The 16,161-nt window shown below is 39.9% G+C and overlaps 2 protein-coding genes across 3 annotated transcripts in view; one reads left to right on the forward strand and one right to left on the reverse strand.

Moving 5' to 3' along the window:
• LOC138595646 (nephrocystin-3-like) overlaps positions 1–16,161 on the reverse strand; it is a 32,838-nt gene that overhangs the window by 8,199 nt on the left and 8,478 nt on the right. Inside the window, exons 1-13 of one of the 2 annotated variants that reach the window (XM_069666982.1) lie at positions 10,754–10,894; positions 10,534–10,633; positions 9,766–9,891; positions 9,449–9,610; positions 9,188–9,352; positions 8,965–9,106; positions 8,322–8,443; positions 8,044–8,150; positions 7,498–7,627; positions 6,970–7,047; positions 6,020–6,158; positions 5,576–5,683; positions 3,133–3,231 (exon numbers count right to left, since the gene is read on the reverse strand). In XM_069666982.1, the coding sequence (XP_069523083.1) occupies positions 3,133–3,231; positions 5,576–5,683; positions 6,020–6,158; positions 6,970–7,047; positions 7,498–7,627; positions 8,044–8,150; positions 8,322–8,443; positions 8,965–9,106; positions 9,188–9,352; positions 9,449–9,610; positions 9,766–9,891; positions 10,534–10,633; positions 10,754–10,875 (1,600 nt within the window). In that variant the 5' untranslated portion in view covers positions 10,876–10,894. Of the gene's footprint in view, positions 1–3,132; positions 3,232–5,575; positions 5,684–6,019; positions 6,159–6,969; positions 7,048–7,497; positions 7,628–8,043; positions 8,151–8,321; positions 8,444–8,964; positions 9,107–9,187; positions 9,353–9,448; positions 9,611–9,765; positions 9,892–10,533; positions 10,634–10,753; positions 10,895–16,161 lie in introns of those variants that run through there. The other variant, XM_069666981.1, reaches the window with a different exon arrangement.
• On the forward strand, positions 11,668–15,239 carry uba5 (ubiquitin-like modifier activating enzyme 5). The gene is made up of 12 exons (XM_069666979.1): positions 11,668–11,959; positions 12,106–12,151; positions 12,434–12,523; positions 12,634–12,743; positions 12,829–12,915; positions 12,999–13,083; positions 13,164–13,268; positions 13,389–13,516; positions 13,599–13,734; positions 13,846–13,921; positions 14,096–14,202; positions 14,550–15,239. The coding sequence occupies exons 1-12, from the start codon at positions 11,796–11,798 to the stop codon at positions 14,625–14,627; spliced, it is 1,212 nt and encodes a 403-aa protein (XP_069523080.1). The 5' UTR covers positions 11,668–11,795; the 3' UTR covers positions 14,628–15,239.

The raw sequence follows: 16,161 nt of genomic DNA on the forward strand, positions 1-16,161 counted from the left end.
TGCAGTACCTGTTAGTCATCCTCCTCCCGCTGTCCTCCAGCCGCCCCCTCCGTCGCGAAACAAAACACGTCTCTGCCATCGTTTAGTGGCAACTTGTTAAAAACGTAGCTAGCTTGAAATGTGGTAATTAGCAGTAGCAACTTTAACGTTAGTAGTCAGTAGTGAGTTTGTAAGAGTTACGATGACGGTTACAGCGGGCTCGCACATCGCCGAAGTGGCTGCAATAGGTTGCACATAATGATATGCATAGCTTCTCCCCGTCCATTAAAGGGATTGGCTCTTTAAAGGATAACTTCGGGATTTTTCAACCTAGACCATATTTTCGAATGAAGACGAAGAGGGAGAAGTGCCGTTTGTTGTGTTGGAGTGTGTTGGGCCATATCTTTTGAAAGTTTCTCATATTTATGAATTCTCATATTGTGCATGGGTTTCACATTTTTCTGTGTTTATTGTTCACAGTGAAAAAGTGAAAGCTGCATATTTCTGTGTTTTTCCATAATTACATTTTTAAAAAGGTCGCCTCTGAAACGGGCCGTTCAGAACAGCTGCAGGTTTGGAACCTTGCTTTTGCTGAAATCGACCAATCGTCATTCACCGTCATTCGCCCTACAGGAAGTAGTTATCCTTTCTATGCAACTCTACTTACTTATGCATCAATAAAAAAACAATAAATTCCTCTAGAATCTGCTTTTCATTTGGCTTCAGTTAGGTTTGACCTGGATGTACATCCAGCCTTTTAGAGGAGCAAAGGATTTAAAAATCATTGCCAGACTAACACGTCTCAAAATTACCTAATCAAACATCAAATCAAAGGCTTATTATCTCGTCCAGAAAGATAAATATTTGAGATAGACCGATATGGTATTTTCAAGGCCGATACCGATACCGATTATTAGTAGTCAAGGAGGCCGATAACCGATATTTGGAGCCGATATTCATTTGCAGTAAAAGTGAAAATATTGGCGTCAAAACGTTGAATAATACAAACTCCAACACTTAACTTTGTTTAAATGCCTTCAAGCATATGTTTATTAAACAAACAAACAAAAAGCGCAGGGAGTTCCCAGGGTCAGCAGCATCTCTTATAAAGTTAACTGAAAATTTAAATAAATAAATAACTTCCTGAAGTTTTATAAAGTAAATAAAACAAAGTTAAATAAAATTTGCAAAGAAATGAACTCTTATCGGCCGTCGGATTAAAAAATAAATAAATAATAATTTTTTTTTTTTTTTTAAAAAGGCCGATGCCGATATATATATATATATCGGCGCCGATAATCGGTCTATCCCTAATAAAAATATAGAAACACTGAAAGCTAATGATGATGAATAATAAGAATTCTGTTCCACAACCACTGATAATGTTAAACACCTGCACGGCTGTGCGTGTGTAAGCTCATATGCAGATACAAACGCCTATGGCTCAGAGATAACAAAGATTACAAGTCTGGGAATAATTAAAGTACACTATCACTCCCGTGGGACAGTGTTATGTAGCCCCCACACCACAGAGCTGCCAGGCAACCTCTGAACACCCTCCCATCTACTGTAGCTAATCAACTTTACAGTAAAAAGGAAAGCAAAAATGAAATCTGCATCAGTGTGTGGTTAACGTGGAGTTTTTTCATCAAAGTGAACACGCCCATACTCAGAAAGTTGCTCCACGGTATGTCATTCCATGACAAGTTGCGGTAATTTGAAAGAAGCTATTACAATCTAATGAAATACAGCATAAAAACCACAGATGGACAGTTTCCACTTTCAGATCCTCTAAGGGAAAAGATACAGTAAATTACATTATAAACAAATGCACACATCCTCCTTTAGGAGAATACAGCATGTTGGGAAATACCCGTACTGAAAGTGAGCAGTTTACATTATTTAACTCTTATTTTACTGTAAATTAAAATTTGGTTTCCCAAACATGAATCATAGGAAAGGAAAGGAATAACACCGTCTGCAACCAAAGCAACCAAAGGTCACGGTAAGTGTAAAGGGACGCCAGCATTCCTTCCTAACAGAGAGATATTCATGCTGGAAGAAGACATTGTCACAACCGCAGAGGATTTATTTTACAGATGGAAATTTCACTTCCAAAGAAAAGAAAAGAGAGAGAAATGTTATGAAAGAGACTGACTGTAGTCTCATGTGAGACAGACATGGATGGGAAAATGGAAATTCTGCACATTTCTGGAAACCAGAAGTGCTTTCCCTTTACAACAACAGGAAGGAATTCCGTGCAGATTCGGAAAAAAAACCCCACACACAACAGCCCACTGTTTAGCTTTAAAGTGGAAGTCAAACCCGCCGACCACATCTGCGTCGGAGGAAACATCTGGAACGTGTTTCTCCAGATTTAGGAGGAGCAAGATAAACGTTAAAACACCATTCGGAAAATTTTATTGATAAGGGCCTAAAAAAACTATTAAGATGTTGCTGCCTTTAATTAAGGAGTGTCAAAATTATATTGTTGAGTTTTAACAACCGGCTAACACAAACAAGACTAATTTAACGTGAAAGACGGACTGCATTGAACTATAAAACCGGAGGAGTTGTGACTCATGCAGAATGAGTCACTGATTTCATCCAGAGAATAAACACATAAAATGTCAGCATAAAGACAATTCAAGTGTAACGTCAACAGGGAGGTGGTTTTACGGGCATTCACATCAATAGCTGCATCAACATTTAGTTAAAGGACATTAAGTGATCTTATTCACGTTTAATCGCTTACAGTGACCGCTTCATTAGAGGCAAAATGAACAAATTGCGGGAAAACTAAAGCCGCAAACAAGTGAAACATTTTCCAGAGTAAAATGGATTCAAAACCGCTGAAGGTCATTAAAACGCTGTTCATGTTATATAAAGCTTATGGTATGAGTCAGCTGTGTTTTCTTCATCATATGTTTGCAGTTTGAGTAAGTGTTTATCTTTGCCGTGCTTTGTTATAACAACATCTTGATTAAATAGAGCTCTTGTGCTCATAATGGACAATAACCTTCTCATGTTTACTCTTTTCTAAGCATTCTTTGCTTAAAGGGGACATGCAGCACACTACGAGCCGTAGATTTAGTTGTGTAGATCGAATTTTTTTAATATATACAACTAATAAAAAAATAGAAATGGACATACCACTGCTCCACCACTTCTTGCCGTTGATGACATAGTGGTCTCCATCCCTGTGAAGCGTGCACTCCATGTTGGTTGCATCACTGGAGGCCACATCAGGCTCTGGGAAAGGGAACAGAGGTCTTCTTAAAACTCACAACTTACAGCCTTTGATAGCGTGAGGACCAGAGTGTACCATGAACTCAATCATCTCAAAAAGTGTGTGGGTAATCTCTGGCCTCGCACCGAGTTGGCTTAACCTCTATGAATCTAATAGAACTTTCTTGGGGCGTGGTTTAGCTCAGTAGGTAGAGCAGGTGCCCCATGTACAGAGGCTACAGTCCTCAGCGCACTGATCGCAGTTTTTAAAAAAAATTTAATTTTAGTTTATTTGAAGAAAAGGGACAATTTACATGAATCAACATTCGGACAAAATGTAAATGCACCCGAGTTAGCCAAAAGGCTAGTTTTCATCGGTAGCCCCTTTTGCCAGATGTTATTGGCATCCTAGAACGACAAAAACAATTCAATAGGCACAACAGTTAGAAATATACTACTTTGAGATAAAAATATACAATACAGACAACGTTAGACAACATGAGTGGATCGGATCCGATTCACAGGTGATATGCAAACAGTGTTGACACTTTTTTGGTTATCAACAAGCTATTTCAGGTTCTATTCCCGGTCTGCCGATCATTTGGTGTTTAGTCATCCCCCACGCTCTACTCCCCACATTTCCTGGCACTCTTCAGCTGTTTTATCTAATAAAGGCAGAAAGGCAAAAAATAATCTTAAAAAAAAAAGAACTTTCTCTGTACATAAGGAAAATCACCATCATAGACAGCAGATCATCACCTGTGGGGTACCCCAAGGCTCAATTCTTGGCCCCATTCTCTTCTCCCTATACATAACCAGTGTGCATAATGTCTCTTTTCATAACTATGCCAATGACACAGTTTACCATTAAAATGTGATGATCCAACTCCCTCAGAAACTGCCTCAAAGCCATCAAGTGCTGGATGTCAAAAAACTTTCTTCAGTTGAACAAAACCAAAACTCTTTTTTTTCGGGCAGCAAAATGCCAGGAACCAGATTTTTAAGTTACGCTGATTTAAGGTCAAGGTCAAGGTCAAGGTATCTTTATTTGTCTCCCGTGGGAGAAATTTGTCTCGGACAGAGGGGTCTGCTGCAGACAGGACATTCCACTACACACATACAATAGTCAAAAATAACAATGAACAATACATAATAATTAAAATACTCAGCAGAGGCACATACAGTGCAATTCATCTCTGTGCAAATTCAGCGTCACATAGCCCCTGATCATTTCCGTCCATCCTGAACAATCTGCCCATTAATGAGCTTGACTGAGAGTGGGATGAACGAATGCTTATATCTGTTGTGCTTACATAGAGGGACTCTATACCTCCTTCCTGAGTTCAATAAAACATATTCAGAGTGCAGTACGTGAGATGTGTCAGATAAGATGTTATCCGCAAGTCTAAGGATTGATTGTTCAAACAGGTCTTGGGGAGTTACAGGTGCTGTCATACCCATGATTTTCCCTGCCGTTTTTTTCAGATTTAATATTTGAGCCTTTGATTTAACAGTTAGGTTTCCGAACCAGCTGATAATGCCATACTGTAACACAGATTCAATGGTTGCAATGGTTGGTTTAGAAAGGGTTATTAATGCTTTTATTTTATCTCGGTGCCTGCTCGTCCAAAACGCAGCAGCAAGAATGAACTGCCACCGAATGTAGAAACCAGATCACTCCTGTTTCAGCTCACATGCAGTAAGTTTTAGACTTGATTTTAAGATATTACTGGTTGCTTTTAGACTTAGAATTATATGAAATTAAGCAATTTGAATGAAACTCCAGACAGGTTTAAGATTCCCAACCCGCCTGCCTTTCCTTATGCTCTGTGTGTTACGGTCAAATCATAGGCAGAGTAGTTCAATTAGAGTGCACCCCCAACTTCTTCATGCTTAAACCGTACAGCAGAAGACTCTTAACAACGTCAGGAGACAGATGTTTTAAACAGCACAACATTGAGGTTCCTGTTGCATGATCCAGTGTTATAAATCAGCCAAACTGGTGACAAAAAATATCCCCACATCAGTTTTAATCACCATCTGTGTTTTTAGGAAAAACCACGCAGAGGTTCACACCCACTGTAATCACCTCTGGCAGCAGCAGGCCGCTGTTTCCAGGCAGTGTGAAAGCAAATAGGAAAGAACAGGGAAAAATTACTCATAGCGATGTAGTGTTTGCTGTTGGCATGTTGAATTTCCAAACAATCCTTTTACAGAGTCTGTTTGGCAGAAAACCATAACGAAGAACAGAACTTGGCAGATGATTGGTGCTGAAAGGTTCTTCTGTAATTAAAACACGTCACACTGTCTATCATAGCACCTTTAATTTGACTTTACGTGATGCAGAAAGACTTTGGCACGGGAATACCTGTCATACAGAAGCAGGAGCGGCTCTCTCCTCGGAGCAGAGGCTCCAGCCATGTCTTCTTCTGCTCCTCGCTGCCAAACATGTGCAGCACCTCCATGTTGCCTGTGTCTGAGGAGAAACACCATAAAACATGCACTGTTTTCCAGGATACTATGAGCTAAATTTGGAAAACAATATTCTCTTCAGGACTTTGATCATACTGGTTCAGTTTGTCGGAGGACAAAGAGAGTTTGGAGGATTTTTATGTTTGAAATCATGTGGCTAAACCGAAAAATGGCAGTTGTTATGATAAAAACAAGCTGAACAGTTGGAGTGGATTATATCTGGCTACAGAGGATGTTATCAAAATATAATCTATGTTGGACCTACAAAGGTCATGTGACCATTAATAACATTGTTGGCCTATAAATGATCTTTAATGTGACATCATTCAGGATGATTTACCAGGAGCCTGGCAGTTGAAGACTTCAGGGGCAAAGAGGCAGCGTCCGGTTTCCTCTGCAATGTAGGCGTAGTCCAGCTGACTGAGACCGCTGACCGCAGGCAGGAACAGGTTCCACAGCCCCGCCTCCCTGGCTTTCACCTGGACACACACAAACATGTTATCTTACAGTTCAGAGTGCATATTTAGGGATGATGTCAGCTAAAGAAGCTGGAGGAACACATTTTATTAAGATGATTTTAAAAGTGTGGCTGACTCATAAGGGTGGTGCACTGGTTAGATAAGATTTAATGGAACTGACCCTTGAATCTCAATCAACCGGAGAGATATTTAAGTGATATCTCTTGGAGTTCTTCTATAGACATGTTTCTATTGTGTTTTCATTTAATGCATCGTTTACGTTGTCCAATTAAATCCAGATTTACTTATAAAGCACATTTAAAAACAACAAACGTTGACCAAAGCAATCAAACATAAAAGCCATAAAAACAACACTAAGACCAATTTAAAGACAACAGGACAATAAAATAGTAAAAAGCGTCACGACCAATAGAAAAGGGGAAAAAAATAAAACTCTCATGCAGAGAAATAAAAGTGCGTTTTGAGGTCTGATTTAAAAAACAGGCAGAGTGGAGGACAGCCGAACATGTGGAGGCAGAGCGCTCCAGAGCTTTGGAGCTGCAAGTGGAAAGGCTTGGTCACTGAGCTTCAACCATGACGTTGGGACAGCCAGAAGCAACTGGTCTGTCGACGTGAGTGAAAGATGAGGGTTTAAAAGGTCTGAAAGATACGTTGGAGCAAGCCAAGTTAATAATAAAGTCTTTAAATCATTCCTAAAACGCACAGGGGGCAAGTGAAGGGAAGATGTGCTCAGCTCATGTTGTACTGGTAGTGGTAACTGTTCATAAACCCTGTTGATAAAAATACAGATTTAAAAAAGGCCCATACATACCTTTAGATCTTCTATTACTTGAGGGGTGTGCCACCTCTGCAGAGACTGGGCGTGTTTGGAGTAGTATTCTGCAACTTGCTGGAGACAAAAAAAACAACATTTTTTACATGTTATTGCCAAAGTTTAAACAGTTCTTTTTGACCTCGACTCCTACTTTTGTAATCTCCTCCACAGTGTGTTTTCCCTTTATAGAGAGTGAATGTACTTTTCTGCAGGAGAAACAAACCTGTTGTGAAATCTGATGCCACATTCCACAAGAAACACAAAACTCTTCCCACAAACAAAAACAAGATTTGTCATGTCACTGCTGCACTGCATTCAATCCGCTATGATGCCTGCCCAATGGTGATGATTCTGTGTGCAGTATAATTAATGTAATCAATTGACTCCTTGTTCTTTCACTTGCATGAATGAGCCCTGACTGCATGAATGAACTGACGTGCTTTCTCAAATCCTTTCATGTGTGAGTAAAAAGTCCGTCTGGGCGAGTGAGTATCTGCTGTGTGACTGGCAGCTCTTTGCACTGACCTGCTGAGCAGGAAGCACGTACTGTCTCATGAAGTCTTTGACCTGATGGAGAACAGCCTGACCTTTAGCTGTCTGGAGGAACAGAGCTTCCTCTGTCGGACCTGTGATGGACCTGGCAAGAAAAACACACCTCGTACTTTAAAAAGTCAACGGAGAGCAGCGGGACGCCAAATTCCAACTTGCTGGCTTAAGTTTAGTCAGCAGGTGGAATTAATCTGTTTTATAACCTCCAATAACAACACATTTAGATAATGTACGATTAAAAACAGAAAGAAAGTCTGAATCATCTTATGTTAATGAATCAATATCCAGTCACACTTTATTACTAAACTTTAAACAGTCACCTCAGTGGGTGTCTGACGCAGCTCCCAGATAAAAATAACACCAGTCAAACAGAGTGAGTCACAGCCAGTTACAGCACAGATCCAGCTCAAACAACAAGCATATTCAAATTGAAACTGTTGACTCACTGTACTGGTCAAAAACCAATGTATAAACATCCAGATATTTTCTTACATAACTCTAGCAGCTATAACTGCCACCAACCTCTGGGCAAGCTGCAGGGCAAACTTAGCCAAGGGCTCCACACAGTGGGCGAACTGGGCTGCATTGGGAGCGCTGGCGTTACCCAGCAGGTGGCGTGCATAGATCCCCTGATGGATAAAAACATCATTAAAATCTTCCCACACACTTTGTAGCTGATAAGACAAAACAAAAGTATTGTTGCACATTTAAAGTAAAAGAACAACTTAGATAGATTCCATTACTATGTTTCACTGATGGATAAAATCACAGTTGAGCTTTGTACATAAACAGGAACAAACCTGGGCGATGCCCGCCATTTTAAACACAGACAGGGCCAGGTAGAAATTCAACTCCGGCAAAGCAGTTGGGATTCCCCGACACCGGCAGTAAATGGAGATCAAATCATTCACAGATGGAATACCTGCACAAGATGAAGTTAGAACACAGTATTAGAGATAGACCGATATGGTTTTTTCAGGGCCGATACCGATACCGATTATTAGAAGTCAAGGAGGCCGATAACCGATATTTGGAGCCGATATTCATTTGCAGTAAAAGTGAAAATATTGGCGTCAAAACGTTGAATAATACAAACTCCAACACTTAACTTTGTTTAAATGCCTTCAAGCATATGTTTATTAAACAAACAAACAAAAAGCGCAGGGAGTTCCCAGGGTCAGCAGCATCTCTTATAAAGTTAACCGAAAATGTAAATAAATAAATAAATAACTTCCTGAAGTTTTATTAAGTAAATAAAACAAAGTTAAATAAAATGTGCAACGAAATGAACTTTTTCTCCTCTCCGCCGTGTGTGTGAGGACTCTGCACTCTTATTGGCCGTCAAAAAAAGAAAAAGAAAAAAAAGGCCGATGCCGATAATTGGTCGATCCCTACACAGTATATCCACCTGTCAGTACTAGCGTTGTACTGCGTTAACATTACCTTCTATTCCTTTTAAGCTGCCCATTGTGCTGAGCATGTTGAGGCTTTTAGGCCAGTATTTAGGCATGAGGAAGTAGGCCAGGTCTGCCAAAGGCTGCCCGGTGGTAGACAGCTCCCAGTCCAACACTGCTATCACACGAGCCTGATGACATTGAACACACTTTGTAAGGCATTGCAGGCATGTGAAGCAGATATGTAAGATTAATATTTTGACAAGTTGTACCTCTGTTGGATGAAATACCAAATTGTCAAGTCGGAAATCTCCGTGGACAAGCGTGACCTCGTTATCACTCGCTGGTAAATTCTTCCTCAACCAGTCAGAAAGCTCATTCATGGCTGGAATGTCTCTGTGGGCTGCGGCGGTGTACTGCTTCGTCCAGGTGGACACCTTCAGAGACACAATACACTCTTAATTCACAACTCTAAGTCAAGAGAAGATGTATCGAAGTGATTTTGATCCGTTGAGGACAGCGTATTCTCTCACTTGTCTCTTGCAGTAGCCAGGTCCTTTTCCATACCCGTCAAGGTTCAGCGATGCCAGGTCCAGTGAGTGCAGCTTTGCCAGCACTTCCACAGCAGCCACATACAGAGCTGTTCTCTCTGCTGCACGCACTCCAGGGAGACGCATATCCCTGAATATACGCCCCTGCTCAAAAAGCAAGCAAGTTATCACAATATGTAACTTTACACCTCATATTAGGTAGTAAGGTACATATGTAGAAGCCAAACACAAGTCCAAATTTCATCTTTTATGATTAGAAAATAAAGTAAAGGTCAACCAAATGAATTGCACAAACCAACCTTCATGTGCTGCATCAAGTAGAAATCTGTTCCAATGACTTCAGCATCAGTGCAGTGCAAGAGAGGCTGAGGAACAGGGAAGCCAGCAGAGAACAGGGCCTTCTGCACCCGATACTCCCTGTCCACCTTAAAACAAATTCACAAAGAGCATCCATTCTTTTACTAAATCATCACCCATACTGTAAGACTTTGTTTATATTATCCTCAACCTTATCACACTTCCAATAGTTCCCATATTATTTGTAAAAAAAATATTGTTTAACTGTAAATCCATAGAAAGATTCTTGAAATCAAATAATTCAGTCGGTACACTAAGATCTGTAATATCACAGTGACCAGCCTGTTGTTTTGTTTCTAGATCGCCGGAAAATTATCCCGTTATTACGAGAAAACAAGCTTTGTTATCTCGAGATAATGGGCCAAATTAACCCGTTATAGCAGCGAAATGCAGCTTTGTTTTCCCGAGATAACGAGAAAAATAAGTCGAGATCTCGAGAAAACGACCAGAAATAACTCGTTATCACGGGAAAACGGGGAACATAAAATGTATAGATGCATGTCCACTAAGGGCTTCCGTAGATATGTAATTAGTGCATGGTAATTTTAATATAATGAACATATAGACTTACTGTAATAGTGATTTGCCTTTAATTTGACAGTTTGGGAAAAAGATACCTCAACCAAATCACATTTCTCCCCCTGCTGGAGAACAGACATGACTGCACACAACAGTGCTGTAAAGAAACTTAGCAACTTGTTGAACCTCACTTTGTGTGCACCTGGCAGCAGCTCACCTGGGGGCTTCTTCCTGAGCACATAGCTGTTTGAGGGTGTTTGGATTAGGAAAGTCGGGTTCGATTGACCAGCACTGAAAAGACAGCCGACGGGAAGCTGTTAGCATGTTATCAGTTAGCTAAACACCATTTGCACAATAGCTCGCTTTACGTTGCTGAGAAACTGTAAAACTAATAAGCTCTGTATATCTTACCTGTACTGCCTGACAGTGAGTGCGTCATTATTTGACACCCGTGACTTGACAGACAGATATCTTTGAAGTCTGTCAACACTGAATTTATGTTGCTGTCGCACAGGAGTTGTTTGTTCTTCCATGTCTCAGTTAACGAGTGGATTAATCATTCTCAGGTGCATTGTTGAGATAACTTTCGCTGTGTTGATAGCGTTGACACTAGTCGGATTGTTAACGGATGCACACATCGACGTCATGTCCTGTATAAATCAGAGTTATTATAGGCTGCTTCTTATGTCTCTTATTTGATATATCCTCGACCCGCTCCTTATGTAGATATAAAGGGCTTAATCTAAGCTTACATAAATACAACGATTCTTATTCTCAGGTGATTATACACTAAAAAAAACATATTAATGCATATTATTTTCGCAAACGGTGGGATGAAAGAATGCATGACATCAAATACATTTTCTCATTAGGCCTTTTTTCTCCTCTCTTTTTATTAGGCTAGTTTCTCGCGAGAAGTCAAGCAGATCAGGACAAAGTAGTAGCTATAGCAACCACAGTGTGAATCGAGGGGGGAATGGCTGCGTTACCTGCATTGTTCATTGTAATTTTTATTTAGTTTTAGATTTGAAAAAAAATATATATATATGTATATATATATATATATTTTTTTTTTTCAGTTAACGAAACTATTTTTTCACTGCTACTTTTAGCCTTGGTTTTCATTAACTATAATAACCCTATAAACTCGGTTATATTCATGATAATATCTTAATATAACTGTTTAAAAACGTAATAATAGGAAATGAATTCAAACTAGCCCAAACCCTAAAATGCAGCTGAAATAAAATACTACTACTACAGACACTACAGAGACGCTAGTTAGACCCGTTTCTACACGGACAATATTTACGGGGACACACATCCTGACAGCTGATTTCAGTTGTGAAGACGTGTACTTTCTATACGGATTTAGCCCTCAGTATAGTTCATTTGTACTTTTCTGTGTTACTTTATATTTCGTTCGTGTTTTTTAGCGATATTGTTTAATACAATGGCGACGGTAGAGGAACTGAAGCTGCGCGTGAGAGAGCTGGAAAATGAATTGATAAAGTGTAAGCAGAAGCAGTGTGCCATGGAGGATGCTCAAAGCCAGGAACTTTACAGACCGAAAATTGACAAAATGAGCGCCGAAGTCGTGGATTCCAACCCATACAGGTGGATTTTCATTCTATTATTTTGTCTTTTTACATATTTTATATGGACTTGTCATATCGCCGAGGGGCTACGCCTTATGAGTCACTCAACCCATATGGCTGTAGAGCACAGACCACAGGCTAATCTCAGCTGTGTTTTCATTGCAGTCGACTAATGGCTTTAAAGAGAATGGGCATCGTGGATGATTATGAGGTATGATATTTATGGGTAAATTTTTGTGTTTAAGTATTTAAGTGTGTGGTTGCAGAAATGATAGTGGTATTATAATAAGGCTGTTTTTATTACTGGCTTTAAAATATTGCCCTGTTCCTTGATCTGTTACATCCACAGATGGCCAAATTTCAGCACTGAAAATTACATTTTGACAAATATGTTATATACACATATCAGTTATTTTATAGCGGATATCCTTCATACGTACCACGCTCCCCTTATTAATATGGATGAATAATCATTTACATATTTTGTTGACAGAAAATCCGGACATTCACAGTCGCTGTGGTTGGTGTTGGAGGAGTTGGCAGTGTGACAGCTGAAATGCTCACTAGATGTGGCATTGGTAAGGTAATAAAACCTCTTTCTATGTAATCTTTAATGCCACATTCCTATCCATCCTGTTCAGTAGATTACCTTCCTGTGCTTACCCCAACCTCTTTATGCTTCCTCCATCACAGTTGCTCCTTTTTGACTATGACAAAGTAGAGCTGGCCAATATGAACAGACTGTTCTTCCAGCCTCACCAGGCTGGCCTCAGTAAAGTGGAAGCAGCAGAACACACACTCAGGTATACTGTTTTTACCACTTTCCCTCCTAAAAAAAGGAAATGTCTGGTTTGTTTTGACTTCAATGTTTTCTGTTGTTCTCAACAGGAACATCAACCCAGATGTGTCATTTGAGACCCACAACTACAACATCACTACAATGGAAAATTTTACACATTTTATGGAGCGCATTAGGTAAGAAAACCCACTCCCCGAATTCTAGTTTCACTATTCTCTTGGTACAAGCTGTCATGCCAAACTATTCTGCGTCTTCTCAGTCATGGAGGGCTGGAAGACGGGAACCCGGTGGACTTGATCCTGAGCTGTGTCGACAACTTTGAGGCCAGAATGGCCATCAACACTGTGAGTGCATCACTGTCACATATGTATAAATACTCTCTGCTTTTGTACAGATTGTATTAATTTTGCTGTGTTTGTCTCAGGCCTGTAATGAACTGGGTCAGATCTGGATGGAGTCGGGTGTCAGTGAGAACGCCGTATCAGGACACATCCAGCTCATCATTCCCGGAGAGACGGCGTGCTTCGCTGTACGTTTCAAACTCAAACGCCATCTTTGTTTTAACTCAGTATTGTCTAACTTTTTTTTTGCATCATTGCCATGTGCGAAAAATGTAGTAGCTACATTGTAGTATTATATTCTTTGTCAGTGTGCGCCTCCTCTGGTGGTGGCAGCTAACATCGATGAGAAGACCCTGAAAAGAGAGGGTGTGTGTGCTGCGAGCTTACCAACAACAATGGGCGTGGTCGCAGGCCTCCTGGTGCAAAATGTCCTCAAGTAAGACATCATTACATATGACCTGTAAGAAAGCTCAAAGTGTAAAGTTTTACACATGTAATTCATATTGTTTGTCTTTCAGGTACCTGTTAAAGTTTGGCAGTGTCAGTTATTATCTCGGCTACAACGCCATGCAGGACTTCTTCCCCACCATGGTGATGAAAGCAAACCCACAGTGTAATGACCGCTACTGCAGGAGGCAACAGGAAGACTACAAGGCATGTGCTTACTGTTTTCAAGTATTTGTTCATTGCAAAACAGACTTTTAAACGTGGCTGTACCAGTTTTGATAGCTAACAGTGTCCGTCTGTTTGAATTTTCACTTTCAGAAGAAAGAAGCAGAGCGGCCGAAGGTGGTAGTTGTAGAGGAAGAGGAGGAGATCGTGCACGAGGACAACGACTGGGGTGAGCAGCAAACAATGATTGCAGCTAGCAGAGTCAGATCTGTAACAGGCAGTGTTGGGAAGGGAGGGAGCCGGACCTTATCGCTCACGAACAACACAAAACTAGTAACAGGTTGCCTGGATTTTTAAATTATACAACACAACATATGGCTCTTTGTGTTTTATATGTTTGCAGGTATTGAAGTAGTATCAGAGGTGACTGACGAAGAGTTACAAGCTGCAACAGGCATCGTGCCTGACCTCCCAGAGGGAATCACCGTGGCTTACACCATTCCAGCTGCAGTGAGTATTCTGCAACACAACACGACATTGAAGAGCTTAAACGTATACACAACATTATTGTTGACCTTTTCCACAACATCACAAGGTATTAAATTGCATTTAAGTTAGTATTCTTCTCTCTTTTTCTAGCCTCCAATGTTAATTTAATTCCATTTTAATATGAAATGAAAACTGCTTCTTAGCTGGGAGGTGGGTAGGACTCCTAAAAATGATGATGTTGTGGAAAGGGATCAGCTGTAACATATGCATATATTTATAGAACATTTTAATCCTTGCATTTTGGCACTATTTGTTCTTATTTTTGTTGGCTGAACTTGATTCCGATTTGTTTCTCGTGTTTGAACCAGAGCGCAGCAGATGGCGAGACAGTGGCGGAGACTGAACAGAGCCTGGAGGAGTTGATGGCTCAGATGAGAAAGTTGTAGGCTGCTGCCTGTTCAGTTAAGACACGCTTTTTCTCACGTCTATTCCATTGCTTTCTTTAACAACAAGCAGCCTGAAGAAAAAGCTAATTACAGAATGAATTCTTCGAACCGCTTAAGACTGGAAATGCATGAAAGGTGCTGCCAATGTTTTACACCAAGTAAAAATGCAGAAGAGTCAAATGTGTCATTTGCTGACATACAGGGAATTTGTTCAGCACAGTCTCTAATGAAATGTGTCTTAACCTAGAATGACATCACTGTTAATGCATTAACATGTATCACAATGTGTATTTTCTATGGTTCGGATTAGTGAACGAGTGTCCCTACCTGTAACATACGAGCGCTGTCATTCACCCAGCTTTAAGAAAACATCTAATGCAACAGCACAGATGAACAGTGTTTACATTGTCTCAATAAAGTATTTATTAGATGGAAAACAATCTTCATTAGGTTGATGTGATTTCTGTTGTCCTGTACAGCTTTTACATTAATACATATAAAAACACTTCAGACACATTTTTGGCAGTGAGACACGTTTTTGGTACATTGTGTCACTTTTGGATTCATGTACATTCAGACAATAAATCATCATGCTGTTGTACTCATGTGGCACCATCTTGTTTTGGCTAAAATTATTTTTGTGAATGAATAAATTAAAGGATATTTAAGTTTCCATAATCACAGTATGAACTCGGTACCAGAGAGTAGGAGTTTCCTCATACGGGCTCCAGGCTCATTTTTGGACACTTAAATTGGATAACGCACTTAATACTAGTAGAACATATTTCATGTAAACATACTGTGAATGGTACCTAACTATGGAAGCCCTAAGCGGACATACATCCGTACATTTTATTTACTAATTTCTGGTAGTTTTTTTCCATTATAACAGATTAATTTATCTCATTATCTGGAGATATAACAGCTTGTCTTCTTATGATAAAGGGTTAATTATCTGGCGGTAACAGGCTGGTCGCTGTGATATTACAGACCAGGACATGCCATGCTGCCATTAGCCACACTAATGAGGTAACCTGTTTCTATGTTTGTTTTGTGCTTTCGCACCTCTGGGGATACGAGTCATGATCATCTGACATTACCATGAACATAACCGGAAATTACTCACAGGAAAATGGAGTAAATGTACGGATGCATGTCCGCTTAGGGCTTTCGTACATAACTGCATATAAACATACCAATTTTTCACAATTAGCAAATTTGATTTTAGAGACAGTAGCTCTGTGAAAAAAACAGGAGACCGTAAGAAAATAAGGGATGTAGACTTGGCAAAAGAAATCTGCACGATCATGAGTTATGAGATGTTTCAAAGAAATCTCCTTAAATATTTAAGTTAATTTTTTATCAAACTTAATGTAAAAATGATTTGTTGGGTTTTCTTCACACCTGTATCCCTTATTGACAACATAGGAAAGTTTTGAAAAAGTGCATAGTGTAATATCTACTGTACATTTAAAACTACTAAATGTTTCTGATCAATCGTAGTGTAGGTTTTAGGAAATGCAAAACCCTGCAG

Source organism: Semicossyphus pulcher, unplaced genomic scaffold, assembly GCF_022749685.1.
Source record: "Semicossyphus pulcher isolate SPU_LCO1_2020_fin unplaced genomic scaffold, fSemPul1.0.p SCAF_18, whole genome shotgun sequence".
NCBI lineage: Eukaryota > Metazoa > Chordata > Actinopteri > Labriformes > Labridae > Semicossyphus > Semicossyphus pulcher.

Bases quoted from the DNA above. Each gene is read 5' to 3' on its own strand.
- uba5 (XM_069666979.1), top strand. From the start codon at position 11,796: ATGGCGACGGTAGAGGAACTGAAGCTGCGCGTGAGAGAGCTGGAAAAT. The intron at 11,960-12,105 runs GTGGATTTTCAT...TTTTCATTGCAG, and splicing joins GTGGATTCCAACCCATACAG to TCGACTAATGGCTTTAAAGA. The intron at 12,744-12,828 runs GTATACTGTTTT...TGTTCTCAACAG, and splicing joins GCAGCAGAACACACACTCAG to GAACATCAACCCAGATGTGT.